At 58.9% G+C, this 27,012-nt stretch overlaps 6 protein-coding genes across 11 annotated transcripts; 4 read left to right on the top strand and 2 right to left on the bottom strand.

Moving 5' to 3' along the window:
* Window positions 1–98: 98 nt before the first annotated feature.
* vps9d1 (VPS9 domain containing 1) lies at window positions 99–8,171 on the top strand. Of its 2 annotated transcripts, none has more exons than XM_053886105.1 (16): window positions 99–618; window positions 1,279–1,351; window positions 1,427–1,585; window positions 1,668–2,091; window positions 2,220–2,331; window positions 3,577–3,639; window positions 4,113–4,165; window positions 4,339–4,426; window positions 4,505–4,590; window positions 4,868–4,986; window positions 5,052–5,315; window positions 5,392–5,521; window positions 5,811–6,004; window positions 6,094–6,178; window positions 7,441–7,545; window positions 7,632–8,171. In XM_053886105.1, the coding sequence occupies exons 1-16, from the start codon at window positions 526–528 to the stop codon at window positions 7,726–7,728; spliced, it is 2,145 nt and encodes a 714-aa protein (XP_053742080.1). In that variant the 5' UTR covers window positions 99–525; the 3' UTR covers window positions 7,729–8,171. The 2 variants fall into 2 exon arrangements, with proteins under 2 accessions (XP_053742080.1, XP_053742081.1); XM_053886106.1 differs by having other exon boundaries at window positions 103–618; window positions 1,749–2,091; window positions 7,632–8,168.
* Window positions 8,172–8,515: 344 nt separating this feature from the next.
* Window positions 8,516–10,862, bottom strand: si:dkey-238o13.4 (uncharacterized protein LOC560780 homolog). The gene is made up of 6 exons (XM_053886135.1): window positions 10,344–10,862; window positions 9,837–9,944; window positions 9,333–9,472; window positions 9,175–9,271; window positions 8,842–8,966; window positions 8,516–8,765 (listed from the first exon to the last, which is right to left on the bottom strand). Exons 1-6 carry the CDS (start codon window positions 10,426–10,428, stop codon window positions 8,589–8,591), a joined length of 732 nt encoding a protein of 243 aa, XP_053742110.1. The 5' UTR covers window positions 10,429–10,862; the 3' UTR covers window positions 8,516–8,588.
* Window positions 10,490–15,086, top strand: spata2l (spermatogenesis associated 2-like). 3 transcript variants are annotated; one of them, XM_053886118.1, is made up of 5 exons: window positions 10,492–10,669; window positions 10,768–10,907; window positions 11,332–11,661; window positions 11,720–11,992; window positions 12,053–15,086. In XM_053886118.1, exons 3-5 carry the CDS (start codon window positions 11,344–11,346, stop codon window positions 12,836–12,838), a joined length of 1,377 nt encoding a protein of 458 aa, XP_053742093.1. In that variant the 5' UTR covers window positions 10,492–10,669; window positions 10,768–10,907; window positions 11,332–11,343; the 3' UTR covers window positions 12,839–15,086. The 3 variants fall into 3 exon arrangements, with proteins under 3 accessions (XP_053742094.1, XP_053742093.1, XP_053742092.1); XM_053886119.1 differs by lacking the exon at window positions 10,768–10,907 and having other exon boundaries at window positions 10,490–10,669; XM_053886117.1 differs by having other exon boundaries at window positions 10,492–10,907.
* pdf (peptide deformylase, mitochondrial) lies at window positions 13,195–18,532 on the bottom strand. Of its 3 annotated transcripts, none has more exons than XM_053886139.1 (3): window positions 18,438–18,532; window positions 13,509–14,059; window positions 13,195–13,436 (listed from the first exon to the last, which is right to left on the bottom strand). In XM_053886139.1, the coding sequence occupies exons 2-3, from the start codon at window positions 14,050–14,052 to the stop codon at window positions 13,279–13,281; spliced, it is 702 nt and encodes a 233-aa protein (XP_053742114.1). In that variant the 5' UTR covers window positions 14,053–14,059; window positions 18,438–18,532; the 3' UTR covers window positions 13,195–13,278. The 3 variants fall into 3 exon arrangements, with proteins under 3 accessions (XP_053742114.1, XP_053742111.1, XP_053742112.1); XM_053886136.1 differs by lacking the exon at window positions 18,438–18,532 and adding an exon at window positions 14,124–16,012; XM_053886137.1 differs by lacking the exon at window positions 18,438–18,532 and adding an exon at window positions 14,356–16,012.
* On the top strand, window positions 14,654–17,862 carry LOC128771027 (uncharacterized). The gene is made up of 7 exons (XM_053886125.1): window positions 14,654–14,680; window positions 15,078–15,635; window positions 15,705–15,806; window positions 15,912–16,013; window positions 16,190–16,303; window positions 16,366–16,471; window positions 16,765–17,862. Exons 2-7 carry the CDS (start codon window positions 15,246–15,248, stop codon window positions 17,631–17,633), a joined length of 1,683 nt encoding a protein of 560 aa, XP_053742100.1. The 5' UTR covers window positions 14,654–14,680; window positions 15,078–15,245; the 3' UTR covers window positions 17,634–17,862.
* Window positions 18,533–19,764: 1,232 nt separating the features above from the next.
* tat (tyrosine aminotransferase) lies at window positions 19,765–25,967 on the top strand. Its single transcript, XM_053886116.1, has 12 exons — window positions 19,765–19,931; window positions 20,975–21,234; window positions 21,977–22,081; window positions 22,187–22,254; window positions 22,568–22,726; window positions 22,794–22,932; window positions 22,998–23,050; window positions 24,691–24,843; window positions 24,917–25,045; window positions 25,107–25,190; window positions 25,332–25,430; window positions 25,520–25,967. The coding sequence occupies exons 1-12, from the start codon at window positions 19,924–19,926 to the stop codon at window positions 25,658–25,660; spliced, it is 1,398 nt and encodes a 465-aa protein (XP_053742091.1). The 5' UTR covers window positions 19,765–19,923; the 3' UTR covers window positions 25,661–25,967.
* The last annotated feature ends 1,045 nt before the right edge of the window (window positions 25,968–27,012 follow it).

Raw genomic sequence — 27,012 nt, 5'->3', positions numbered from 1 at the left:
GGAGCGAGTGAAGGGCGTGACCCTGAAGTTCACCCGCGGAGGATGTTTGGGCTCAGAGGAGCCCCAGGTTTCCTCCAGCGCGCGTGCTCTGCTCGGCGTCAGGGAGACGGCTCCGGGTCACTTGGACCACCGTAAGTGTTTAACGTCACGCGAGAACGAGAGTTGTTGGATGTGATGGAGGATAATCATAGAAGTCGGTGTCGTCAGTGTTTGGAATTTAATCACCTCACCAAAGAAAAGTGTTACATGTTCCACACATGGATCCCAGCTGAAGTCTCCTCCGCAAGGTTTTAAGCTCGTGTTGCCCGCGCACGCGGTATAGAAGGGCTGTTTTAGAAAACATTGTCTTTATTGGGCTGAATTGGGAGTTTCACGATCATTCCCGTCCCGGAAACACTCTCTGTCTGACCCGTGGGATTTGGACCTGACTTCGACTTGGAGCAGCCGCAGGGGGCGCTGCAGCCGCCCTCCCGTGTTTACAACCTTCACCACAGAAGAAGTGGGAAGGAGGAAGAAGCCGCGACGATGGAGGACAGAGACGCGCCTGTCAAGTCCCTTCAGTCCGCCATGAAAATGGCCACAGAGGCGATCCAGCTGGACGGAGGGAACCGGCACCAGGTACTGGACCGCCCGGCTCTGGCCACGACACATACGCGCGGGGGACGGTGTTGAAAGCGCGCCAGTCAGAGAAGCAGGACGCGAGTTCGCTGCCGGATGTTGTTGTCGCCTGCAGCGCGAACGCACCGGTGACGTCACACTCTCACCTGACACCTTCCGTCAGTTGAAGTTGACTCACCCGGAACATGAGCCCTCAGCCAGTGGAGGGTGGCACCGGCAGCGGAATCATCATCCGAATCGATGACCATCATCTACTGTGAGCCACGGAACCAATGAGCATGGGCTCGGTCACGTGACAGACACAACCGAACAGCGCTGATAGTTGATGAGTGTCATGGAAGGTCTTTGCCACATGGTCAGCAACTGACGTCCAAAGTCACACTTGTTTGGAAATTAGACACCAGACAGGAAAGTGACTCATGTTTCATGCCAATAACAACTGACACATTTGCATAAAATGTCAATGCAGTTTGACCTCATTCACACAGTTCATCATTCACTAAGTAATTTACATATACAACGGAGTGACACTGGGATTCACAAGGGATTCATTTCGAGTGTGCCGATCTGGCAGGCGCATTTCTTCTTCCCCTGGTCCGCGGCGCTGGCTGTGAGGAAACATCCGTCCGGTCACTTGCTGTCTGTGCTGTCCCTCTGCAGGAGGCCTACTGCCAGTACCTGCGCACCGTCGCCTTCGTCTCACAGGTTCTGCTGCAGCAGGCGGAGACGGAAGGTGAGTCGCGTTCCGGCGCGCTTCTGTCACGGTGTTGGTCGAGCGTGCGGAGTTGATAAAGCTCCCTGTCCTCAGCCTCACAGGAGCACCTCGCGGCCGTGGAGGTGGGGCGCATGCTGCGGCTGGCGGAGCAGTGTTTGGAGAGGGCCAGGTCCTTCGTGGGGACACCATCCGACCCCCGCCCTCGGACCAACCAACCGCAGCCCTCGCTGAGCAGCCAGGCAGCAGCTGCCGGTAACTCTCCTTCCACCCAGGCTCACACCATGTGACCACCTCTCCTCGCACACACACACTATGTTACGTTCCGCGTCTCCAGAGGATCATCTGGACTCCGTCTTGACCTTGAGTTGTGAGATGAGAGGTCAGACTCAGCTCTGTCCCTCTGATGACGTCACAGCTCCACCTCCTGATGTCAGCACATCACCTCCTGATGACGTCACAGCTCCACCTCCTGATGTCGCCACAGCTCCGCCTCCTGATGTCACCACATCACCTCCTGATGACGTCATAGCTCCACCTCCTGATGTCACCACATCACCTCCTGATGACGTCATAGCTCCACCTCCTGATGTCACCACATCACCTCCTGATGACGTCACAGCTCTGCCTCCTGATGAAGTCACTGCATCACCTCCTGGTGAAGTCACAGCGCCCCCCACTGGCGTCCCGGTCCCACGGTTCATCCCTCCAGAGGTCTTCCAGAGATGGCAGACAGTGGCGTGGCAGGATTCCGGCAGGAAGTATGTTGTGAGCGCAGATGGACTCGATGTCTGAGATGGTGTGACACATGCTGGGGGTGTGGAGACGCCTCACTCTCATCGGTCAGAGGAGACGCTGGCTTCATGTGTGTGCGTGTGTGCGCCCCCAGGCTGCTGACCCCGATCGAAGAAGCGTCCCGCCTGAACCAGAAGCTGAAGGCCAACTACGAAGCCCGGCTGGCCCGACTGTCGCCGGCTCAGTCCTACCAGAAGACGTCCCTGGTCAGTGGCCTCCTGAACGCTGTCACTGTGGCGTAGCGTGTGGTCCGACGTGTCACGTGACCTGAAGAGGGAACCTGGGGCGGTGTTGTTGGTGCGCAGCCTCAGAGCGTGTGGGGCCGCGTCCTTGCTGCCTCTGCTGAGAAGATCTCAGGCTTCTCTGTCCTCCACGGGAGAGCTGGCGCGCTGTCACGTGACCCGAGGTCGCTTCCAGAGAACTGCAGGAATCTGCAGCCGAGGAGACAAAGATCGTGTGTTTGATGCTTCTCTGGAACGAAATTTGTTTTTCGTCAGGAATCAGTTTGACCCTGATTATTTCTGCCAGCAAGCACAGGCGCCGGACGTTCAGTCAGGGAGGCGCGTGAAGCGGAATCTCGGCGCTAAACTAAATGAAACTGGGACCTAAACTGTCCCGTTCTCAGACTGGACCCGCTGCTGCCCCGAGCCAACCGACTTGGAGCGGCGGCGTGGCGGTTCTGACAGAGCGCGTTGGAGGCAAAGTGCGCTCGCGGCAGCTTGATTGATCGGTGACGAGCAGCTGGGACGGTCCGGGGTCGGACCGAGTGTCGAGCTCATTCTCTCCGGAGGTGTCTCGCCTTCGCGTCGTGCCGCTGCTGACTCGCGCCGCCACCATGGTAAGTCCGCCGGAGTCGCGGGTTCGACTCCGTCAGCACCAGTCACTTCACTTGATCACCGTCACTCTCAGATGCGGAAAGTGTTTCGACGCCGTTTGGAGCTGCGCGTGTACTGGAGGAAGCTGAAGATGTTTCTGAAGGTAACTGCCGTGACTCGGACTCGGGTCCGCGGTCCTCATGTCGAATCATTGTCTGATAAACCCCCCGGGCGTGGAACAAACGTCGAAGATGACGTCACTGACGTCGGTGTTATGTGACGTCCGTTGACGCCTCGAGCTCGAGTCAATATTTGGGGAACATTGATGCACAGTTTTCTGCGATGTTTCCTGGCTTTATTCTGTTCTGGCGTGTTCCGGGTGACATGAAGGAGTTCACTCTCCTCTGACCTTTCAACCAGTTCTGATCTGGAATCAACCTGTGGCTTGGTTTTTAAACCCAATGTTAGCAGATTGACCAAAAGCCCAAGTGGAACCCGAACCTAACCCTGGGGGGGTGCTGAGTCAGCATGGGGCCCGTTAGTCCGACGTGGTGGTTTTACGCAGGACTCTGGCGCTCCTGTGGCCCGGTCTCCTTCAGCCCAGTGTGTGTCTCACGCGGCGCCCTCTCCCCACAGACGCTGTCCCTCCAGCGGCAGATGATGGAGAACCTCATCATCGCCAAGGCCAGACAAGACGCCGTATCCTTCACTGGAGTTGACACAACTGTGAGGGTCCCAGCTGCGTAGATGTTGCTGTGGAGGAGCTGGAGTGTGGCCCCAGGGGAAGGTGGCTCTCCAGGGTCCAGGAGGTGGCCTCACCTCTGGTGGCACGTCTCCTCCCTGATCCATGAAGACTGTCAGGAGAGCAGAGGTCTGAGCTGAGGAATCAGGTGCAGCTCTTCATCCCCAGTGACGTGCACGTGACACCAGGCGCGTCACGTGACATAACTGACCCCGCGACCTCTGATTCCTGCTGGTCACCTGCTCACACTCTGGATGGCCGGTGTCCAACTGCAGGTGCTGGGGCCTTCAGAGTTGGTCCAGTGTGTTTCCTGCTGAGAGCAGGGAGCCGCTGGAGAGCAGGACAACCGGGAGCTCCAAGAGTATGGCTGAGGTCTGGTGTTGTGCTGATATGAAGAGCAGTTGTGTTTCCTCAACGCTGGCGACGGCAGCTGCAGAGGAAGATGGAGGAGCGACGGCTGCGGCTGCAGGAGGAGGCCAACCGGTGAGTGTTGCGCTCGCTCCCCTCCGAGCAGAGCCGAGCGGCTCGGCCGCATTGATCCGCTGCTGCAGGCGCTCCCTGCTTATCTGGGCTGGGAGATCCCAGTCCCTTCGAGGAAGAGTTCACCGAGTGTCAAGTGGCAGCTGGACCGTCTTCTCTGTGGTCTCTGTCCTCAGGAGGTTCTCGGCCTCCGGAGCCGTGACGGCCGAAGAGAAGGAGCAGAGAGCCGTGTACACCAACGTGCTGGAGTACGAGCAAGACCACGTGAGTCTGCCGCTGAGGGTCCAGCCTGAGCTCCGGCCAGGCAACCCCACCTGAAGAAAGTTCCTGGTTCCTGTGCAGGACTGGCCCAAAGTGTGGAAAGCAGACCTGAAGAAGAGCCCGAGCGACCCCGGCCTGGTGTCGGGCCTGGTGTCCTACCTGCTCAGGTGAGCGTCTCTGACACGGCTCGGCGCTGAGCCCGAGTCAGTGAGGGCCGCTTGTTATCAGGACGCTGATAAGCTGCGGGGACACGGGTTCAGCTGCCGCTTCTCAGTCAATAGAGGAAGACTCTGGTGTTGGGTCGATGGGGTCAAAGGTCAGAGCCTGTTGTTTGTTCAAGGTTCTGCTTCTGCTGCGGCCAGCCGTGTGCATGTGTTGGTTCATGAGTTTGTCTGAAGAACTCTGGTGTCCTCTCCTGCGTCTCATGTCCTTTGCTCCCATCAGCCGCTCCGATCATCCTGTGGTGAAGCTCCTCAAGAAGCACCAGTTCCGGATCTACAACCGACTCTACCCCATCGTCAGTCAAGTCCCGCCCAGAGCCCGTGGCAGCCTGGTGGCTCCAGGTGAGCGTCGCTCGGGTGCTGCAGCCGCCAGCGCCGGCCTCACTCCTGCTCATCTGTCTCCTCAGATACGCCGAGGTCGTCGGTGCGCTCGGGCGGCAGCGGAGCCCAGAGTCTCAGCAGCTCTTCTCTGTCGCTGTCTCAGGACTTCTGTGCAGACGTGGAGAAGAGGCTGCCCGCCGAGCGTGACAACTCCTTCGAAGACCTGGAGGAGATGCTGAGTCAGATGGACCTGGACCCGGACCAGGACGAGACTCTGGTCTCGGAGCTGGAGAGCAGGGCGCTGCAGGAGCATCTCAAGTCCGTGGTCAGAGACGTTCACGTCGCCATCGGTGAGACCTGCGCGTGGATGTGGATGTGGATGTGGTGGCGCGGAGACGTGAAGGAAGGTGCTGTTTGTCGTCCCAGACCAGCTGCTGTCTCTGTGCCTGCTCTCCTTCGAGTGCCTCAACACGGCGCCCTCCAAAGACCTGTGTCTGGCCAGCATCGAGGAGGTCTTCTTCACGCCGCTGTGGGGCGCCCTGCTGGCTCTCTTCAGGTACCGATGGACGTTCAGAGAATGAGGAGTCCAGTGAGGCCTTCGGGGCGAGGAGCTAAGACTCTGACCGCCCCGGATTCTGCGGGCAGTGACGCCTCAGCGCCAGCAGGGGGCGCCGTTGCTCCACCGTCACTGTGACGGTGCCGCGTGCGCGCTGCGCGGCTCCTCTGCTAGCTCAGTTGCAGCCGAGGTTCAACAGGCCTCTGAGAGGGTCGAGTCTGGAGACTGGAGCCTGTGACAGCACATGGTCCAGCTCAGGGTCACCGACCGCTATGACTCTCGCCCTCAGGAAGGTCCACCACGAGCGGGAGCTGGCCTGCGACGCCGCCATGACGCTCTACTGCCACGCCTCCCCCGTGGACCTCGGGGTGCCCGCCAAGCTGGCGCCCCCCGACGCCGGCGCGCGGCCGTACGAGTGTGCTGTGCAGGAGCTGAAGCAGCTGGTCCAGGACTGCTGCCCGCAGAGGAAGCTGGACTGCATCGGTCAGTTGTGTGGAGGGAGGGACGCCAGCCACGGGGCCGCCAGCCACGGGGCCGCCAGCCACGGGGCCTGACCTCTGCTTGTGTTGCAGTCCGGACGCTCCGCCTCATCTGCGCCTGCGCTGAAGACTACCGCGCCCTCCACGAGTCCCAGTCGCCACACACCACGGCCGCCATGTGAGTACGCCGTCACAGACGCTGCGCTCCACTGACCGGAGCGGCTCTGTCAAGGGAAGCCAGTTTCAGGGGAAACACCTCTTAGTGGGGATGAAGACTCCAAAATAAGTGGGTCCCAGTCTGGTCCGGACTCCTGGCTCAGGTGAGCCATGTGTTCCAGGGGAGAGGCCGGGGACAGGGCGATGGCCAGGAGAGGTCCTCACAAGGACAGAGAGACAGACGGACAGACAGACGTGGGGGTGTAGCTGCATGAGTGAGTGAGGACACAGTGAAGAGGCGCAGGAAAGTGGGTCGTCCTCTCTGGGTTTGGGCCCCGGGAGGAGTGCGAGGTTTGCCGAGTCTCACGAGGGGTCACCGGGTCGACGACCGAACCCAAAGGTTCCGAGGAATTTCCAGGAGCTTCCTGTGGGACGTGGAGGTGACCGTGTGATCCCAGGCTCTCATTGGTCCGACCCATTGGTGACCGGTGAAGCCTCCCTGGGCCCTGAGCCAGTCAGGTGCTGGTGGAGCCATGTTGGGCCTGAAGCTGGGGTGATGAGAGGGTGAGGGAGCGGTGAGGGAGGAGTGCGCACACAGAAGAGCTCAGCCTCAGATCACAGGCTTGTTGTGGTCCCCAGAGCACCGTGTTCCCGGCGACACACCTGAGGTTCCGAGCCGGTGGACCTGGACCTGCAGGATCCGGGCTCAGTGGTCTGGTGTTGCAGAAGTTGTGCTGTGAGCACTTGTGTAAGTGCCTGTGTCAGCAGTGAGTCAGACCCAGTGAGGCGAGTTTTCCGCGGCCACCCGCCGGTCAACACATGGACCGGACCCCGACCCTCACGGAGTGAGGCCCGGTCTGACTGCCAGCTTTTGTCCTGGCCCGGGTCCGAGCCGCGTCTTTGTTGTGAGTCTGCAGCAGCTAATGATGTCCAGCGCCGGCTCTTTAGAAGCCGGACCCGAGCCGTGTCCCGATCGGTCTGGAATGTGGCGTGTGAGGGATGGACACGTGTTTACAGTGGTGGAACCAGGGGACTCGGAGTCAGGCTCTGTGTCGTGTGAGGTCCGGGCCACACCTTCCCAGAACCTGCAGGAGGAGCGGATCTTGTTACCGAGGTCGGGCCGGTTCAAAACCGCTGTCCCGGCTTCTCACGCGAAGCTGTGTCCCTGCGTGAGCGTGCGGATAAACAAACGCTCAGTGATGTTATCTGGCCCCGGAGGGGTGAGGGGGGCCGGACACACAAGCCCCCGGGGGGCCGTCGCTGACCCTCTGATCTCGCCCGCAGCGGCGCCGACGACCTGCTGCCCATCTTGTCCTTTGTGGTCCTGAGGAGCGGGACCCCGGCGCTGGTGTCGGAGTGCGCCGCCCTGGAGGAGTTCATCCACGAAGGGTGAGTCAGCGGAAACTGTGAGTCAGCAGAAGCGCTGGGAAGCCAGACATCTGGATGTGATGAGTCAGCTGGTGCCTCTGCCGCAGCGTCCTGATCGGGGAGGAGGGCTACTGCCTGACGTCCCTGCAGAGCGCGCTCACCTACGTGGAGTCGCTGCAGGGCGCCGCCCGGGGCCGCCGCTGACTCCGGCCCGTCCTCTGTCTCCAGCTGCTCCACAACCAGATATTTTAGTGAAAACAAGGTGAAAGCGTTGCTTCCTGCGCCGAGCGTGGCTCACATGACCCGCTGGCTGGCAGGACGCCGCCCACGTGAAGAAGATTTTAGCTCCACCTGCGACTCGAGCCCCGCACCAGCACTTTTATCCCAGTGGGACTCCGGCGCTCCGCCCCCTGTGGGTGGCTTTTAACGGTGCAGCTGAAGAGGATCCTGAGAATTTCAAACCGGCGCCTGACGATGGGTGGAGCAGCGCCGTCAGGCCACTTTGTTGTGAGGAATCAATAAAGCGCAAACCTTTCATGTCCCGCCTCCAGTCTTGGTTCCGCGGGCCCCGGCGTCTTGGTTTCAGGTCCGTTCCAGAGCCCGTGAGAGAAGTTTTCCCTCTGGCTCCGAGGGTCCCGGCTCTCTGTGGATCCTCCTCCTGCTGCTGCTGCTGCTGCTGCTGCTGCTGCTGGGCCGCCACGCAAGAGCTTTCCTTTTCTATTGGAGTGAGATGAACCCTGTCACGGGGGGGCCCGATCGGGTCGCTCTGTTTGTGGTCCTAATTGAGCGGGAGGCCCCCTCCTGGCCCCCCCACACCCGCCTCCGCTGCTATTATTATGTTGCGTTACCCCAATTATCGGTCCTGGAACTCCAGCTCTCCTGTCGCCGTGACAACGAGCTGGAGACCAGAACCGGGGAAGACAATGTGCCGGAGCCTACAGTGAGCTGGCAGCAGCCGGGCCCGACCTCCAACCCTGCAGAACCTCAGGCAGCACAGAAGCTCTGATTTAGTCACCAGACTTTTATTAGCAAAAGAATTGGATGGCGCTGGTCACATGACCGCTCTACAGGTGTCCCTCCAGCAGGAGGCCCTTCAGGTCCGCGGGACAGTTGACGTTGAAGACGGAGTGGGCGGCGCTCCTCCTCTCCACCAGCGAGGCCACGGCCGCGCCCAGCTCCAGGTGGTTCAGGAACCCGGGGCTCAGGTGCTCTGGAGTCCCGACGCCCGTGTCGATCTTCACCTGCCGGCGCCCGGGCTCAGGTCAGCACCTTCATCGTCCAGTTCTGGACCTGGACCAGCAGAGCCGGTTCTCTCACCTCGTTGAGTTTGCACTCCACATCCGGGTACTCCTCTCGCAGGACCTGGCAGAAGGCCAGAGCGCTGGCCGCGCCGACCGTCAGGAACCCGGTCCCCGGCATCAGCAGCTTCTCTCCGGCGCCCCCTGTTGACCGCATGGCAACAAAGATTCTGACCAGTAATGTGGAGGTTTGACGCTGAGAGGAAACCAAAGATGAAGGCAGAACCGGATCAGAACGGTCCAATCCGACTGGTGCTCCCAGCATAGGGCGCCCAGTCCGGATCGTCTGTGAGAGAACCCCACTGCTGCTGGTTCAGGACCGCTGGGCCTGGTTCTGGTCACCAGGACTCACCTGTGATGAAGGTGTAGGTGCAGTTGCAGTCGTCCCTCACTAGGGGGAAGAAAACCTTCCAGGACACGAAGGTGCTAAACAGCAGCGTGTCCAGGACCTGCGGGGTCAGAGGGTGGCGGTTAGTCGCCTGACTGGCCGGACCCCAGGTCCAAACTGACCCAGTGGAGGTCCTTCAGGGTCTGGGTGTGAGGTGGTCCGCCCTGCCACCAGCTGAAGCCCAGAGAGGAGACCACGTCGGTCACCTGGCCCACCTCCTTCAGCAGCTCCTGCTTGCTCTGCTCCGCTCCTTCTTCTGAGCCTGCGGACATGTCGGGCAGGACCGTCAGGCGCGTGAGGGGCCGGGGTCGAGGAAGAGAGCTGAGCCAGAAGCGTGAGGATTTCAGCCTGCCGGGCTCGGAGACCTGCCCGTGACTCAGCCGTGACTCACTTGCCAACACAAAGGTTAGGTGGAGGCTGCGCCTCGCTCGGTAAACTCCGTGTCATGTGGAGGCTCCAGACACACCCCAGCCCATCGGGCACGTCAGAACCGGACGCAGCCCAGGCCCTCACAAGGAACCGCCGCCCGGACCTGGTCCAGGTTGAGCCCCACACTACAGACACTCATGGCCGGGACGCCACATCGCCTCCAGATCAACTTCCAGCTCTCGTGTTTGGGAACTCACCCACGTTGCCCACCACAGTGGTGAGGTTTTTCCTGGTGTCAGGAGAAACAAAGGCTCGGAGCCTCTCCAGCCGGCTGCTCTGCCTGGAGACCACCGCCACCCGGAACCCTGCGCACACACACACACGCAGGCGTGAGTCGCGGGGGACTCGGATCAGTCTGGCGCTTGATCCCACCTCGACACCCATGCTCCCTAATCCCTGCTGCGGCAACACACACGCCGCTAATCTGCGCACACAATGGAGTCTAATCCCAGATCAGGGTCAGCAGCGCTCGCGCTTGTTTTCCTATTTTCATCGAGGGGTCACGTGACCTGCGGGACTGAGAGAGCTCAGGCGTCCACCTGAGACTCTGAGGAGAGCTGCCCCAGCCGGGCTCACCCTGAGCTGCAGGCGGAGGGAGGAGGCCATGGGTCCGACCCAGGTGGAGAGAAGACCTGGACTCCTGGTCCAGTGTTGCTGCTGGCCGCCGGGGTCCGTAACAAGCAAGTCCAGGTAGCGGCACTCACCTTTGTCCAGCAGAGCCTTGACCACCCCGGAACCCACCGTCCCCGCGCCCCCCAGAACCAGCACCACCCGGTCAGAGTTTGGCATGACGTCAAAGGAGGCTGAGGAGGATGGAGATGCTGAGCCGCGCACTTGTGCCGCTGCTGTCGGTCCGCACAGGACTTTAAATACACGCCGTGACGTCACCGCCACCCACAACCACAGGGCCCGCCCACAGCCCGGGCGAGCGCGTGAGTTGAGAGGCTGACACCTAGTGGACGGACACGCAGCTACAACAACAACAACAGACGAACTGACGTGACCAGCGCGCGTCAGTCAGTCGCGGCCGGTGAGTTTCACCCTCTTCTGTCTCATCGACCTTCCGCTAATGAACGCAGCATTGGTTCCGGTCCACTCAAGTGACTGTGTCTCCGTGCACATGTGAAGTCTCAGGAACCGAACCAGGATGAAAAACCAGCGCACTAAGCACCGCCCGCCTGGGACGAGCCTCCGCGCACGCAGGCGCGCCACCGGGGCGGGAGAAAGCCCCGGGTCACGTGACCGTGGGCCTCTCCACGGACGAGCAGGTAAAGTCTTCTCCGGTCCGACTGTGGAAGTTGGAGTGACGCGGCCGAGCCCGCGCGCGCCTCCGCCGTGGACACGTCCACGTCCCGCTGGTTGAGTTCGGAAGCTAATGTTGCGGTTTTCCTTTTCACGCTGTGTCGCGAGCGAACCCGGGACACGTTTTACTTTCACTTCCGTCTGACGGCTCGGTTCCGGCCGGAGAGCCGGGTCCACTGTCCAACCCGCTCGTGTTGGTGCTTTCTCAAATGGTTTGGTCGCCAGACTCGTGAAACCGGTTCCTTGTTGAGTTCGGGGTGTGATCCTGGTCCAGGTCAACTCACCTGAGCCGCAGGTCCCTCAGTCGAACCCCTTTGTTCTGCTGGCTCCCGGGTCACTCCCTGCCCCCCTCCACTTCGCACCTCTGACCCAGTTGTGTCTGCTCCTCAGCCGGACGGGGAGATGGGCGACCAGCACCTCGGGGCCCGCGGTTTGGTGGAGGCCTACAGCCAGAGCCTGAGGCGCCAGATCCAGACCCGGGGCTCCAACCTGGCCTGCAGCGACGAAGAGCTGTGCGTGCTGGTGAAGGCGCAGCTGAGGGACGAGCCGCTAGGGACACACTGCCTGGGCCTGGACCCTCTGAGGACCATGGAGGAGTCGCTGCAGGAGGTGTCGGCCCGCCGAGGGCTGCGCACCCTGGAGGGAGCCTTCCAGGTCCTGGAGCAAGCGGCTCTGAACCTCTACATCGCCCCCTGGAGGGCGGAGTACGCAGCAGTGAAGGTGGGTGTGGGGTGTTGTGGCGGGGTGTCAGGCGCTCACGCGTCTGCTCCGTCCTCAGATGTACTCGGGCGTCTTCACGCACGTGGTCAAGGCGGCACTATCGGCCGCTCAGATCCAGCGGCTCTTCGGGCTGCTGGGCTACGAAGCCGAGCAGCAGCAGCTCAGCAGAGTCAGGCGGGCGCCTTCTGAGGACCTGCTCCGCCTGTCCTGCGCCTTCTTCCTGGCCCGCTGCGAGTGTCGCCTCCTGCTGGAGGCGCTGGGGAGCCACGGCGGCGACGCCATGTGGCAGCTGGGCATCGTCCGGGAGAGACGGCGAGGACGGACGCTGCAGGTCGGTCCCATCCGCCGCGCCGCGCCAGCGCCGGATCCTCACCTCTTCCTGTCTCTACAGGCCAGTCTGGACTCCACCCGCTCGACGCTGGCGGACGCCGGCGACTCGGACCTGGACCTGTACACGGACCCGGCGCTCAACGGGGACCACCTGTCTGTCCCCACAGAAGCCTGGGAAGCCATCAGCACAGCGGGGGGTCAGGGGTCAGCGCCCTCCTCGCCCCAGCTCTGCGTCTCCACCCTGAGCTACCAGTTGACCGCTCCGCCGTCGCTGAGCCCCAGAGGAGGCGTCTCGCCCGAGTCCAGGACGGAGTCTGGGGGCGGGGCTCTGGGCGAGGCCGCCTGCTCCTGTCTGCAGACGCCCGTCTCCCTCAGGGAGTGTGTGGACTGCGGCCAGTTGCACGACACCCGCTGTGCCGTGTTGGGCCGCTGCGCCTCGCGGGGTCACCTCCTCCTGACCCCCAGGCGTCCCACTGACCCGCAGACTCAGCAGAGGCCTCGGGAGTGCGACCCGTCGACACACAGTGCTGCGCTCTCCTCGCTGACGCTCTCCGATGCTCGTCCAATCAGCTTCCACTCCTGCTGCGCCGCCGCCGGCCTTGAGCCGAGATACATGTGCGCCAGCTGCCGCGCCTTCCACTGCCGGCCTTGCCCACAGCTGGGGCTCTGCCTGGACCAGCACCAGGTCCAGAGCCTGGGCTCCTGCGGCTGCGGCAAGACTTGCTCCCGGCGGCCGCTGGTCCTCTGCGTGTACTGTGGCGCCGAGTACTGCAGCGACTGCTGGTACAAAGACCCCCTGAGCTGCGTCTGCGGGCGACCGCTCGACCCGCCCTCCTCGTCCGTGTGACCCGCCGGAGCGTTGTGCCTGAGACCAAGTGCCTTGTGCCCCTAACGGTGCCTTCACCGGGGAGCCTGCCGATTTGATAGTTTTTGCTCACAGCTCAATAAACCTGGGCCGAACACGTCTCCTGTCGTCCGTCTGAAGGACCCGGGCGTGAGACAGTGGGGGTCACAGATGCTCCGATGGTGGACCTTCACCGACCAGACTCCTCTCACCGCAGCTTCCAGGAACACGGAGGCCGACGAGAGGTCTCACTCTGCCGTGGCTTCTCTGCAGCTCATGGTGAACTTGGACCTAACACCAGCACCACACACTCGAGTCACCTCAACAGTAACCATGGTCTCCGAGCAGACGACTGAATCCAGAGTCCTCTTTATTGCTACTCTCGTGCAACCAGACAAGTCTCGACAAGTTCTGCTCAGTTCGGACCCGAGGCCCTCGGACCTCTACTCGTTGTGCTCCTGCCAGTGGATGTTGATGAAGGTCTTGCTGTTCATCCGGTCCACGTACAGAACCCCATCCAGGTGGTCCATCTCATGCTGGAGGATGCGTGCGCACCAGCCGCTCGCCTGCCAGGCCACGGCTTCACCTCGCTCGTTCAGACCTGCAGGAGATGCGGGAGGTCAGGGAGCCGGCGGGAGCCGAACCCAGCAGCAGCACCCACCCGCACACCTACCCGAGACCTCCACCGACCGGTACCGAGGCACGGACGCCGAGAAACCAGAGATGCTCTCGCAGGCCTCCTGGAAACTGACCGTCCGTCCGTCCAGCACCTTCATCTGCGGGTTGATGAAGATCCTGAGCGGCTGGACGGAGAGGCCGCGTGCCTCTCTGGCCGCCGCCGCCGTCTCCTCAAACATCTTCTGAGGGTACTCCAGGGCCATGATGCGCAGGGGGACCCCGACCTGGGGCGCGCTCAGGCCCACGCACTCCAGCCTTCTCATGACCCTCACCATGGTGCTGATGACCCGCTGGACCTCAGGGCCCGGGATCAGCGCCGGGTCCACGGGGGCCGCAGGGGCGCGCAGCACCGGGTCGCCCACCTGACACACGTGGCCGTACGGAGGCCCGGGAGGAGCCATGACCTTGTTCTTCAGGAACTTGAAGTAAGAGCGCACTTTGACCCGGGAGCAGTAGGAGCGAGCAGAGGTCAGAGGGGGCAGGAGGGGGGCCAGACCGGTGAGCCCAGCCCTGCACAGGTGACGCAGCGGCACGTGCATGACGGACCTGTGAAAAGCAACTGTCACAATGATGCCAACAAAAGCACACACGTGTTAAACGAGACACTTACCGAGGTTTCACAAAACACTTTTGTTAGAAGTTACATTCGATATTTGTCTCTGTGGTTCCGTTTTAATTTGAAGGTGTAACGGAAATGTGGGGCGGTTGACGGGATTGTCAATAAAGCGAGCGGCAGCTATCTATGCCGGTGTACAACGAAACTATCTCGGTCCTTCTAAACTGCGGTGGGAACTTCTTACACTTTTAACTTGACACAAACACAAAGGCAAGTCGGCGCTCACCACTTCCGCCGCACTTGAACCCAACTCAACAGAGCCGCCGACGCGACGGCGGGGTGAACCTCAGCGAGCGCTCCTTGCTCCTCGTCCGCTGTTAGCTTTCAGAGCTAAGTCGTTAGCATTTGTGTTGTGCTTTGGAACAAACGCAGGATTGGTTGAAAATCAACGACGCGACCGCTGCCGACTTTAGATCACATGTCATCGATGAACAAGCTTCTACGGGACTAAGTGACATCAGGAAGAAACGTTATAGCGAAGACCAGCGAGCGACCGCAGAGGACTGTGAGGCTTCAGGCTACTTCCGGGTTCAATACCGAGACCCTCCGCAGTAAGAGTCTTCTGTCTGTCTGGGCTTCTCCCTTCAGTGGTGGCCACAGCGGATCACCTTCCTCCACCTCCCCCTGTCCTCTGCTTCCTCTCCTCTCAAACCTACAAACCTCATGTCCTCCTTCACCACCTCCACCAATCTCCTCTGTGGCCTTCCTCTCCACCTTCTGCCTGGCAGTTCCAACATCTCAACATCTTCATCTACCAATGTACTGGCTCTCTCTCTCTTCTGTACATGTCCAAACCATCTCCATCCAGCCTCTCTGACTTGGTCTTCTGAACACCTGAGCACATGTGCTGTCCCTCCGATCCTATCATCATCCTGCTCTCACTCCCAGAGAGAAGCTCAGCATCTTCATCTCTGCTACCTCCAGCTCTGCCTCCTGTCTTCTCCTCAGTGCCGAGTGTCTGCCTTTATTTTGACATGCGGGCGCCGGATTCCAGCCAGGAACTTCCGGTCCCGACTTGCCCCAACATGTCCGCGCCGTGTCGGCGTCTGCAGCCGAGGCGGTGCATTAAAAGAGGGGTCCGGCTGCGAGCCTCAGCATGAGCGGACCGGGCCGGTGATGGAGGGGGTCGAGCTGGAGGAGGCCTTGCGCAACTTTCCTCAGCTTCCGGTGTGGATCATCGAGCACGTCTGGGCGCGTCGCGTGATGGACCTCCAGCACGGTCGGAGCTGGTTCGTCACCTCCTCTCCTCCGCGGCGGCTGCTTGACCCGCTCTCTCCCTCAGTGGTGGACTCGTCTCTCTGGCCGGATGTGGACTCGCAGCCTCTGAGTCTGGAGGAGCCCTGGAGAGTGCGTGTGTCCTCCGCCAGGGCCTGCAGCGTCGTGAAGAGTCGAGACGTGCCGCGGTTCGAGAGCGTCATCCGTTTCCTGGAGGCGACGCACAGACTGGTGCCAGGCCTGGTGAAGGCCATCAAACACATGAAGATCGTCTTTGGCCTCAAGACCCTGGTGGGAGCCGCGGCTCACTGGCTCGGGCCCAGATCCGGATGTGACCGTCCCTGTCCTTGTCCCCCGCAGATCGTCATGAGGATGCTGAGAGACGGCTGCAGTTCCATCGACACGTCTCTGAAGATCCTCCACTTCTTCCCCACAGACCTTCCTGAGTACCGCGGCCAGTGTGTAAGTCCCCGCTCAGGTCTTCCTCGGCGGTACCAGACGACCGAGTCTGGGCGAAGACTCGTCTGTCGCGTGTTTGTTCTGACCCTAGTCTCCACTGATCCGCAGAGTCCGCGCGAGATGTTCCTCATGAGAAAGAACCATCTGGACTTCCGGGTTCTGGCTCAGATTCTCACCACGGACGGCGCTAAACGTCAGTACTACGTGGAGGTGCGTGTCCACCTGAGTCTCAGCAGTGCGCTCTCACAGAGGCAGATGATTCACGGCGCCGCTCTCCGGCAGAGGGCGCTAGAGATCCACCGATGTGCTTGCGTCTGTGGGGCATCATTGCCTAGTGTCTGACAGCGAGCGAGCGAGCGGTCCCCTGACTTTGCCGGGTCTTTCAGCACCACCTGGATCAGCAGTACGGCGAGGCCTACACCCAGAAGGTGGAGGAGCGGCTGCTGCACTACCTGCTGCAGCTGGAGCCGGCCTTGCCCAGGGACACCCGCGTGGACCAGGTGGGTTCCTGGAGCCCAGGCTCGCCGGGCCGGCCCTCACCGCTTCTGACTGTGATCGGCAGGTGAGGAGGAAGAGTCCGGAGAGCGACGAGGAGCGGCTGCTGCTGCGCGTGGTCAGCTCGGACGCCGTCACCATAGCCACCACGCTGGAGCGGCTGCTGTGCTGCGGTGAGTTCAGCTGACTAACACAGAACACCAGGTGGTGATGGCTTTCCTTTGGATTCAGTTTGGGACGTTCACTCTCGAGAGCAGGTGGCTGGTTAGTTTGGAATAGCTTTACACTTCAGTTTTTGTCATTTGTCGATAGATTTAAAATCATATCAAAATGCTTCTTTATGAAAGGCACAAAGAGGACAACGGTGTCGGTGACCTCTAGTGACCTTGCTTCTGAGCAGATAGTGGAGCAGAAGGTGGTGACGTGCTGGTGACCTCCTCCTCCTCCTCCTCTCCTCTCTCCTCAGACGCCGCTTCCTGTCGGCCCAGCTCATCGTCCCGTCCTCCTGACGACAGAAGAGACTCGGAGCGGAGCAACGATGCGCGCGTGTGCTGCTGCGAGCTGAAGGCCTCCTCCCCCTCCACCCCTTCCCCCTCCTCGCCTCAGTTCTGCTCCAGGCATCGGCGCTGGGTCCAGAGCATCCTGAGCGAGTGTCCGGCTGAGTCTTCTGATCCGGGCCCCATCTCTCCCCCACTCTTCCAGTCCTCCCCCTCCGGCTCCTCCTCACAGGAGCTCACACCTTCGGGCCTCCTGCCCCTCCCCCCTAACAGACGCGAACTCTTCCTCCATGATAATTCTCTTCCACTGGGAAGTCCCAGTCCCAGGCCCCAGTCTCTCGCTCTTCCTGTTCCTGATTGTGACCCGGCCTCCTCCGGCTCCTCCTGCAGACAAGAGCCAGTGGAGTCAGACCCTCCTTCCCTCCTGAATCCACCTGGATCACCACTGTCCTCCATCGATGTGACGAGGAAGGACTTGGATTCTCTGGTGGCGCCGGAGCGTCTCGGTGGCTCTGAGCCTCCAGACTCCGCCTCCCACCGCTCGGACCAGGACAGACTGGTGGTGCGCTCCAGAATGGACCGGCCGAGGTTGTCCATACAGACCCAGCAGGTCCTGCTCTGCTCCAAACTGCTGCAGCCTCGGGTCAGCGTCTCCAGACTGGAGGTCCTGGACTGTTACAGGCCCGTGAGTCCTGGAGAAGCCAGCAGCCCTGATGAGACGGACGACCAGGAGTCCTCTTTTGACGTGAACTCTCTCTTCACGGACTCGTCCAGTAGCGGCTCGGACTCCAAGGACTCGGACTACCAACCCTACAGCAAGAAGCTCCGGAACCTTTGAGCAGAGTTTGTGTGTGTGTGTGTGTGTGCACCAGAAGTGTTTGAGAATTAAAGAGTTCCTCTCCACTGGTCATAATATTTAGGCTGATGAGTCTGTTACTCGTGTCCTGTCTGCAAAGAACCTGATGAATATGATGCTCAGACAACTTGTTTTGGGGTCGAGGTGGCATTTTGTCTCCATCTCATCGTTCTCTCCTCCTGTCTCCCTCCCCTCCTGTCTCCATCTCATCCTTCTCTCCTCCTGTCTCCCTCCCCTCCTGTCTCCATCTCATCCTTCTCCCCTCCTGTCTCCATCTCATCCTTCTCTCCTCCTGTCTCCATCTCATCCTTCTCTCCTCCTGTCTCCATCTCATCCTTCTCTCCTCCTGTCTCCCTCCCCTCCTGTCTCCATCTCATCCTTCTCTCCTCCTGTCTCCCTCTCCTCCTGTCTCCATCTCATCCTTCTCTCCTCCTGTCTCCATCTCATCCTTCTCTCCTCCTGTCTCCATCTCATCCTTCTCTCCTCCTGTCTCCATCTCATCCTTCTCCCCTCCTGTCTCCATCTCATCCTTCTCTCCTCCTGTCTTCATCTCATCCTTCTCTCCTCCTGTCTCCCTCCCCTCCTGTCTCCATCTCATCCTTCTCTCCTCCTGTCTCCATCTCATCCTTCTCTCCCCCGTCTTCCTCTTGTCCTATGTTCTTCCTCTTGTCTCACCCAGCTGTCTTGCTCTCCTTCTCTCCTCCTGTCTTCATCTCATCCTCTCTTCCGGTCCTGCTGCAGAACACACACCTCTTCTCTGCTGCCACGGTGAGTCGCTCACTGAACTGGTGAATGAATACTTGCTCTTGTGCCTGCTGTCTCGGACCTGGTCCTGGGCTCTGCTTGCCGTCATGTTTCGCGTTCCGTCAGGGTCGGGTCTGTCGGACGGGCCCTGGTCACATGCACGCACACAATAAATCACTTCTCAGCGTGAGACGTGACCTTTGCTGCGGCACCTCAGGTGGCAGTGGCCATGATTGAGAGTCAGACAGTGACTTTTGCTGCTGGCGTCACAGACTCACATCAAACACCAGTCAGATGTTCTGTAACTTTGTTGATCGAGTCTTGCGTTTGTTTGATGTTGTGGCATCATCGTCGTCGTGGTCGCTCACCCTCCATGTGCGCTCCATGTGATTCACTGAGCTAATGTGGCTGTTTGTGTGTTTGTGTTCAACACAGAATTGGGGACAACAATTTGAGTCTGAGGTCTTGAAAATAACTGGGTTCCAGTTTAGTCCAGAGTCCGAGTTCAGGTTAGTCTTCTGGATGCTTATGTTTAGGAGGAGAGGCTGGGGAAAGGTTGACAAGGCTAGAGATACAGGAGTGTGTGTGTGTGTGTGTGTGTAAAATGACCCAGGACTCTCAAAGTGCAGCTCAATTGTCGTCACTGTGGAGATAGTGACACATGAATTGCAGCTCCAATACGACATCAGTGTTGTGTACTGGGACATTTATTGATTCAACACAAGGTGACCGCACACACACGCACACACACACACACAACAACAACCACTGTTTTGTTGACACAGGTTTTTGCTCCCTCATCAACTTGTCTGAGTGTGTGTGTGTGCCAACCTGTACAGCTACCTGTGGGGACCAAAAACACACCTCCTCGTGGGGTCATTTTGCTGGACCCCACAAGGTCAGACAGGATGGCCTTTATTCAGCTTCAAGTGAAGGTTTCAAACTCCATAATAGCGGGGTGATTCTAACTGGGTCCCAGTCTGGTTCGGGGGGTCCCCACAAGGGCAGTGGTCCAAGTGTGTGTGCAAGGTAGGTGCGTCAGACTGCCGCGCGTGTGAGGACCCGGATGATGTCCAAACGTGTTGTGACCCAGTTACAGTCGCTCACAGAGCGCACGTCTGTCCGACGCGCCTCCGCCAGGACTTCATCCCTCCGTTCACTTTGTTTCGCCGTCGTGTCTGATCGCGTCTCGCGTTAAAACTCTCCTCGAGACTGGACTCCGTCTCGTTCGAGACTTTGGCGCGCCTGCGTCCACTTGGCGCGGCGCACGCCAGGCCGCGTGCTCGTGACGCACCTCTTCGCCCCCCCCTCCTCCTCGACCGGTAATTGGTGCGGTTGAAGGTTCGGCGGTCTGGTTCTGTTTAGTGATGTAAGAGGGGAGTAGTGGATCGACTCTCGGCGTCCGCCAATAGAATCCAGGACTGGGTTCGACTCCCATTGTCGCGGCTTGGCTATAAAAGCGCGGATCAAAGTCGGGGGCCCATTGAGAGCCAGTCTCGCGTCACTGAGGACTCGGATCACGCAGTTCATGATGAGGTGAGTGGACCTTTTCTCCATTCCCTTGACCTTCGCTGAGCCGGGCCCTTGACGTCACCTGAGGCGTCCAGTTCCGTGATCAGCTGACTGTCCCACATGTGAGCAAATGACCAGCACTTTTCATGGTCCGCGGCTGGTTTCCCCTCTTCAGACCCAAGAGGTTCCGGAGCTGTGCTCTCTGCAGCTTGGGGCAGGCGCGAGGTGGAGGCAGTAATAGCTGAACTGCCTTGTCGGGACAGTTGCTTCTGTCGAGGAGAGTGTGCTCCCCGGTTCTTCTTTGGGCTTCTCCCTTCAGGGGTCCTTGCTTGTGAACAGTGCGAAGTGAGGCGACCATGTCACATGCAGACTGGTGTGTTTGCTTGTCTTCCTTCCTTTTCTCGCTGAAATGCCTCTAATGTTGTTGCACCTCGACAAGATGGCTGACGGGTCAAGACTTAAAAAGCCCAATTCTCTGGTGCTGAAAAGCAAAGATGTGATCTCCACATCTGGGGATGTCAGCTGGACAGCAGACGCTGCGTGATGAGACACGAAGACGTGGGCGTTAGTCCAAGTTAAAGCTCCAGAAATAGCGTGTGTTGCGTTCTGAGTGGTGGTCAGTTTGGACCTGACCACGGAGACGAGCTCTGCTCACGTCCTGCACCAGACACAAGCGTCTCGAGTGTTTCTCTCAGAGGCTCATGACTGCAGCTGCGGGTCACTTGGACCGACTCGCCCTCTGATCCGGAACACCTCCTAGTGTCTTCGTCCACTTCACTGAGGTCAGGTCGCGGGGGCAGCAGCCAACGAAGAGAGGTCCAGATTTCTGTCTCCAGTTCTTCACTGTGGTGTTCGGGGGAGACGCATCATCATGGGTCTGTCCCAGGGCCTCCCCCAGCTGAGCACCTCACTCGTCCAGGTACCATGGACCTGGACCTCCTCAGCTGGCCTCTCCAGTTCGACTCTGCTCTCTCCTCCACCCTTTGATTATTTTTTTGGGATCAGCAGCTCTAGTTTGGTTCCAAAAGCGAGCACCTCACAGCAGAGCGTCTGTTGTCTGTCTGCAGCAGCAGGATGGATCGTAAGTCCTACTTGGTTCAGGTCAACGGCAACAGCCTTCACAGCGGGAAGGTTCTGCACGGCAACGGGGTCCACCACGTCAGCGTCAACGGAGCGCTCTACCCCGTCAAGTCCAAGAGTCGCCGGCTGAGATGGGAGGTGAAGCCATCCCACATGTCCGTCAACACGCTCAACCCCATCCGAGCCATCGTGGACGGGATGAAGCTGACGCCCAACCCAGACAAGCCCATGATCGCCCTCAGCATCGGTGAGAGACTTGGAGGCAAATCTGTGTGGCTGACACTCTGGAACCCTTACACTCCAGAACCCTCACACTCTAGAACCCTCACACTCTGGAACTCACACACTCTGGAACTCACACACTCTAGAACTCACACACTCTAGAACCCTCACACTCTAGAACTCACACACTCTAGAACCTTCACACTCTAGAACTCACACACTCTAGAACCTTCACACTCTGGAACTCACACATTCTAGAACCTTCACACTCTGGAACTCACACATTCTAGAACCTTCACACTCTGGAACTCACACACTCTAGAACCCTCACACTCTAGAACTCACACACTCTAGAACCTTCACACTCTGGAACTAACACAGTCTAGAACCCTCACACTCTGGAACTCACACATTCTAGAACCTTCACACTCTGGAACTCACACACTCTAGAACCCTCACACTCTAGAACTCACACACTCTAGAACCCTCACACTCTAGAACCCTCACACTCTGGAACCCTCACACTCTGGAACTCACACACTCTAGAACTCAGTCATTCTAGAACCTTCACACTCTGGAACTCACACACTCTAGAACCTTCACACTCGAGAACTCTCACACTCTAGAACCCTCACACTCTAGAACTCACACACTCTAGACCCCTCACACTGCACAAGCCTCAGAGAGGACTCACTCTGGAACCTTCACACTCGAGAACCCTCACACTCTAGAACCTTCTCAAAACCCTCTCAATTGTGCCGCCTTAGGTGACCCCACAGTGTTTGGGAACCTGCCCACAGATGGCGCTGTGCTCCAGGCCATCAAAGATTCCGTGGACTCCCAGAAGTACAACGGCTACGCTCCATCCGTTGGTGAGTTTAACCAGAACTGGTCCGTGCTACCACTGTCTGTCAGGTGGGACTGGCCCCGCAGGTCCAGGTCCAGGCCCGGCTCCTGATCCACGCTGTCTCCTGCAGGTTACCTGAGGAGCCGCGAGGCCGTGGCCAACTTCTACAGCAGCCCCGAGGCGCCGCTCTCTGCCGAGGTGAGCGTTCGCCTCATCTGTTCTCTCATTCACTCGTTCGTCATCGACCACGTCATGGAGAGTCACACATTCATCTCTGGTGTCCTTGCACCGCTTCAAGTGTGGCTCTGCTGCGAGTCTCTGCTGGATGCCAGGGCTCCTCACCGTGCGCCGCCCCGGGGCCTCGCCCGTCCGTGGGCGTGACTCTTGTGTTGACAGTTCAAACAGAGGAGCAAACCTCCCGTCAGCGCCATCCAACAGTTCAACAGCCCCACGGCTCTATTCAAAGCTCCTCTGTCATCACCCGGCGTGACTCCGCCCCCCTCCCCCGCAGGACGTGATACTGACCAGCGGCTGCAGCCAGGCCATTGACCTGGCCATCAGTGTGCTCTGTAACCCGGGCGATAACATCCTGGTCCCTTGCCCCGGCTTCTCCTTATACAAGACTCTGGCCGTGTCCCTGGGCATCCAGGTCAAACTCTACAACCTGCTGGTGAGTCCTGCCCCACCTGACCAGTCCTCCCGCCCCTCTGACCCCTGGGCCCTCGTGTCGTCCACAGCCAGACAAGTCGTGGGAGGTGGACCTGCAGCACCTGGAGAGTCTGATCGACGAGAGGACGTCGTGTCTGATCGTCACCAATCCCTCCAACCCGTGTGGCTCCGTCTTCCGAGAAGAGCACCTGCGGAGGATCCTTCAAGGTTGGTCTGGGACCAGCCAGTGGAGGGCTGGGCCCGGGTCTAACCGGCTGCTCTTCTCTCCTCAGTGGCCGCCAGGAACCGGATCCCCATCCTGGCCGACGAGATCTACAGCGACATGGTGAGCCCCGTCCTGTGGTGCGCGTGTGTCAGTTCAGGCTGACCAGCAGGAAGCTGAAGTCGGACCGTGACTGGAGGACTTGGCTTTGGTTGACCATGGAGCATTATAGAACCAATTGTGTTTGCTGATCAAAACAAACAGATCAATGGCTTACATAAGTTTGTTTGCTGCAGAAGCTCACACAACACAAGGACACGCACACATGCACTTGAGACACACACTTCACCACACACGCACTGCGTGATTGAGGCTTGAAGCCTGTCGCGATGGTGCACTGAGATGTGGAGCTACAGTGTGTGAGAGTCAAGCTGTGTTCCTGATGTGTGTCAGTGGGTTCCACCGTCACCTGTCAGAAACATTCCACCGCAGCATGACTCGGCACATTTTCCCTCTCCATGTGTTTGTCATTAATGTGAGAGGCGGATGGGGGCGTGTTGGAGCGGGATGGTGCTCTGATGCTGGTCCGGTCTGAGCCCAGGCACAGGACGTGTCAGCAGGACGTCCCCCCCGCCCCGCCCAGCCCGGGGAAAATTTACTAGGTGTGTGTGTGTGTGTGTGTAGGGGGGGTGGGCTTGTCTATACTCCCTTGTGGGGACCAGTTCTGGACAACACACTATCCCTGTGGGGACCTTATGTCTTCCTAACCTCAATTGGAGGATGGAAACTTCAAAATAGCTGGATCTCTTTCTAATTGATTTTAAGTTTGGTTCACAGTCCTGGTTGAGGTGAGCCATGTGTTGTGGAGGGTTTGGTTTAGGGGGTGAGGCTGGGGAAAGGGTGATGTCGATGAGAAACCTCCCCACAGAGATAGCAATACAAACGCGCGCGTGTGTGTGTGTGTGCGCGCAGCTTATATAACGGGGTCACCACGAAACTCAGTGAATGAACGGTGACTCTTACTCAACTTGGACTCCAAAACTGAGTCAATATTGTCCGATCTTTTTTTTTGGATGGCTCCCAGTGAGCCGGGGCACCAGAGCCCACCTCTGGTTGGGGAACACCCTGCAGCAGGTGGACCCCCTTCACGGTGTGTGTGTGTGTGTGTGTCTGCCGGTCGGCTGCTGTTGCATCACACAGCTGCTGGACCAATCGGATTTGGGGCCGTGTTCTGCAGTGTGACAGCTGAGCGTTAATACGAAGCAGCTTTGCTCCGGCCGAGCCAGAAGCTCACACTCCACATGGACCACTGCTTTGCTCTGAGGCAGGCGACTGTCCGTCAGTGCAGACGATGAGTGCAGGCCTCTGCGGGTTTGGATCCTGAGCGTCTTTTGCAGTAGACACCGCGCTTCACTGGACCAATAAACAGCCTGAGACTGGTCCTCCTCCACCCCACCAGCCTCCATCTGGATATGGGCTGATGGTTTCAGCTCCAGAAAATCCACATGCTTCTCTTGTTCTGCTGGGCTTCCCAGTCCTTACATCAACCCTTCCCATCCCAGTCCAACACTGGAGCCTCGGCCCTGCAGAGAGTCCAGGCCCGGTCCAAATACCTCGCCAGATAGAACCTGTGGTGGCCCACCCACAAGCTTGTAGGCACCAGATCCTAGAGGTGTCTGTCTTTGTCTTAGAAGATCAGGCTGGGTCCTCGCAGTGATCACAGTGATGGGGTTCTAGCGGCCGTGTGGCCTGTGTGTGTGCAGGTGTTCCCAGGCTGGGAGTGTCCCTCCCTGGCCTCCCTCAGTGTGGACGTCCCCATCCTGTCCTGTGGTGGTCTGGCCAAGCGCTGGCTGGTTCCAGGCTGGAGGATGGGCTGGCTCCTCATCCATGACCGGAACGACATTTTCGGCTCTGAGGTGTGTGTTGCTCTCATGTGCCCTAGAGGACACTGATGAGGTCTGCATCTAACAAGTCTGTATTGACCAGCAGATCCGTCAAGGACTGGTCAAGCTGAGTCAGCGTATTTTGGGAGCTTGCACCATCATCCAGGGGGCTCTGGAGTCCATCCTGGACAACACGCCTCGGACCTTCTACAACGACACGCTTGGATTCCTCAAGGTGAGACAGGAACTGTCGCTCAGGTTTGGAGGAACTGGACTTTCATGGTCTTCTTCTGCAGTCCAACTCAGAGATCTGCTTCAACGAGCTGTCCTCCGTCCCAGGACTGAAGCCTGTGATGCCCTCCGGAGCCATGTACTTGATGGTGAGTGAGTGTCCCGCCAACGTGACCTTCTGACAGACTTTAGTTCACTAACGGAGAGCAGGTTCCAGCACCTTCCAGCTCGTGGTTCATTTTCTTCTACGTGGTCTTGTGAGCGATCGTCTGAACTCTGCTCTCTGGCAGGTGGGCATCAACATCCATCACTTCCCTGATTTCAAAGACGACGTGGACTTCACCGAGCGTCTGGTGACGGAGCAGTCGGTCTTCTGCCTCCCTGCTTCGGTCGGTCCACTCCGCTGCACTCAATCTTCTTGGATGTGCTGCTCTTCAGAAGAGCAGGACTCAACATCTCCTCGCTGCTCGCTCCTCAGGCGTTCGAGTATCCCAACTACTTTAGAGTGGTGGTGACGGTGCCAGAGGAGATGATGGTGGAGGCCTGCGGTCGGATCCGAGAGTTCTGCGAGACCCACTATCGCTCCAGCAGTCCAGAGGTGAATGACCTGGACCAGTGAAGCTGCGGACCGGACACCGATGGATCAGCACCATGGTGACGCTGCGGAGGAGGGCCAGCAGCCACTTCATCTCTGGATATTTAAGGGTTAAACAACCAGAGCTCATATTTATATTTTATACCTCATGTTAACCTTTGTATTTATGTCAAGTGTTTGTGGGTTTTAGGGTGGGAACTTAAAGCCTGAGCGTGGAGAACATGTGGACTTTGGGATGAAAGTGTTCCGAATCCAGTGTTTGTTCTGAGGCTCATTAGTCATGTAATTTTGTTAAATACTCAATAAAATGTTTGTAGAACTCTCCCCTCCATCATCACGTTGAGTGATATTTACTGAAGCTGAAACAAGATGAACAAGATGGAAACATTTGGAGACTCAGGCGGTGGTGTCTCGCGGATGAAACCCGCGGCACGACACGTGAGGTGGCCGCTGGGCGCCCTCACAGCTCAGCAGAAGAAGAGGGGCCCGCTGGACCAGCGGACAAGCCAGGGAGACGCTTCTCTGCTCAGATGTTCACACACTGCAGTGCCTGCAGCTTCTTTTGCTGGGGGCCACATCAGACGCCCGCGCCGTTCCAAATAGCGCCATCTAGTGGCCGAAATAACCACCCAACGAGTGCATCTTGCCTCACCGCAACCTGACAACGGCCTTGTTCCTCTGCAGAAAGAGTGCAGCAGGTGGCGCGTCTGCTGTCAACAAAAACAACCGCCAAATACAAAACACGCGCGACGGTTTGCTGAGTAGAATGGATTCTGTTGTGAACGCGTCCTGAAATACAGGTGGCGCTGTTCTGCCTCTACTGACTGGTGAGAGCAGGGGTGGGCCAACGGGTCCTGACAGGGTCTTTGTTTCCACCGCTCACGCTCTCGCACTTCAGTCAGCTGAAACCAGCAGCACCAGACTGACCATCAACTGATACTGGTGAAAAGGTCAAAAGGTCCGGACAAAAACCTGCTCCCGCTGTGGAGAATCGGTTTGAGGACTTCCATCAGAAGAGCACGTCTCATCCAGGGGCCTTCACACAGTGCATCCGAGGGCCCGGGCGTTGGAGGTGTTTGTCCCAACCCAACTACCTCACACAGGTGTGTGACGGCCGACACCTCATTGGTTAGAGTGGCGTTTACCTTGATGGGCTGGAAGAGAAACCTGCACCCCTCGTCTCATCTCACTGAAATCTAACCTTAAAAGAACCCAGATCCGGGTGACATGGAACCAAAACAACTGACAGATCAGGACGTAACTCTTGGGTGACTCGAGGTTGGACTGGATCAGCCTTTGTGTCGGAACGTCCTCACCATCGACTCGCGAATGAGAAAACGGCCGTGACTCAACGCTTGATCGATTCTCCAGATGAT

The sequence above is a fragment of the Synchiropus splendidus genome, chromosome 14, assembly GCF_027744825.2.
Source record: "Synchiropus splendidus isolate RoL2022-P1 chromosome 14, RoL_Sspl_1.0, whole genome shotgun sequence".
Classification (NCBI taxonomy): domain Eukaryota; kingdom Metazoa; phylum Chordata; class Actinopteri; order Syngnathiformes; family Callionymidae; genus Synchiropus; species Synchiropus splendidus.
This window is presented reverse-complemented; position numbering and strand designations above follow the sequence as displayed.

Bases quoted from the DNA above. Each gene is read 5' to 3' on its own strand.
- LOC128771027 (XM_053886125.1), top strand. From the start codon at position 15,246: ATGGAGGGGGTCGAGCTGGAGGAGGCCTTGCGCAACTTTCCTCAGCTT. The intron at 16,014-16,189 runs GTGCGTGTCCAC...CGGGTCTTTCAG, and splicing joins AACGTCAGTACTACGTGGAG to CACCACCTGGATCAGCAGTA. The intron at 16,304-16,365 runs GTGGGTTCCTGG...TGTGATCGGCAG, and splicing joins GGGACACCCGCGTGGACCAG to GTGAGGAGGAAGAGTCCGGA.
- si:dkey-238o13.4 (XM_053886135.1), bottom strand. From the start codon at position 10,428: ATGCCAAACTCTGACCGGGTGGTGCTGGTTCTGGGGGGCGCGGGGACG. The intron at 9,945-10,343 runs GTGAGTGCCGCT...GTGTGTGCGCAG, and splicing joins CAAGGCTCTGCTGGACAAAG to GGTTCCGGGTGGCGGTGGTC. The intron at 8,766-8,841 runs GTGAGAGAACCG...GGGCGCCGGCAG, and splicing joins TGGAGTGCAAACTCAACGAG to GTGAAGATCGACACGGGCGT.
- tat (XM_053886116.1), top strand. The intron at 21,235-21,976 runs GTGAGAGACTTG...GTGCCGCCTTAG, and splicing joins CATGATCGCCCTCAGCATCG to GTGACCCCACAGTGTTTGGG. The intron at 22,727-22,793 runs GTGAGTCCTGCC...TGTCGTCCACAG, and splicing joins TCAAACTCTACAACCTGCTG to CCAGACAAGTCGTGGGAGGT.
- spata2l (XM_053886119.1), top strand. From the start codon at position 11,344: ATGGGCGACCAGCACCTCGGGGCCCGCGGTTTGGTGGAGGCCTACAGC. The intron at 11,662-11,719 runs GTGGGTGTGGGG...CTCCGTCCTCAG, and splicing joins CGGAGTACGCAGCAGTGAAG to ATGTACTCGGGCGTCTTCAC. The intron at 11,993-12,052 runs GTCGGTCCCATC...CTGTCTCTACAG, and splicing joins GGCGAGGACGGACGCTGCAG to GCCAGTCTGGACTCCACCCG.
- vps9d1 (XM_053886105.1), top strand. From the start codon at position 526: ATGGAGGACAGAGACGCGCCTGTCAAGTCCCTTCAGTCCGCCATGAAA. The intron at 4,591-4,867 runs GTGAGCGTCTCT...TGCTCCCATCAG, and splicing joins CTGGTGTCCTACCTGCTCAG to CCGCTCCGATCATCCTGTGG. The intron at 7,546-7,631 runs GTGAGTCAGCGG...CCTCTGCCGCAG, and splicing joins GAGGAGTTCATCCACGAAGG to CGTCCTGATCGGGGAGGAGG.
- pdf (XM_053886139.1), bottom strand. From the start codon at position 14,052: ATGCACGTGCCGCTGCGTCACCTGTGCAGGGCTGGGCTCACCGGTCTG. The intron at 13,437-13,508 runs GTAGGTGTGCGG...CATCTCCTGCAG, and splicing joins CCGGTCGGTGGAGGTCTCGG to GTCTGAACGAGCGAGGTGAA.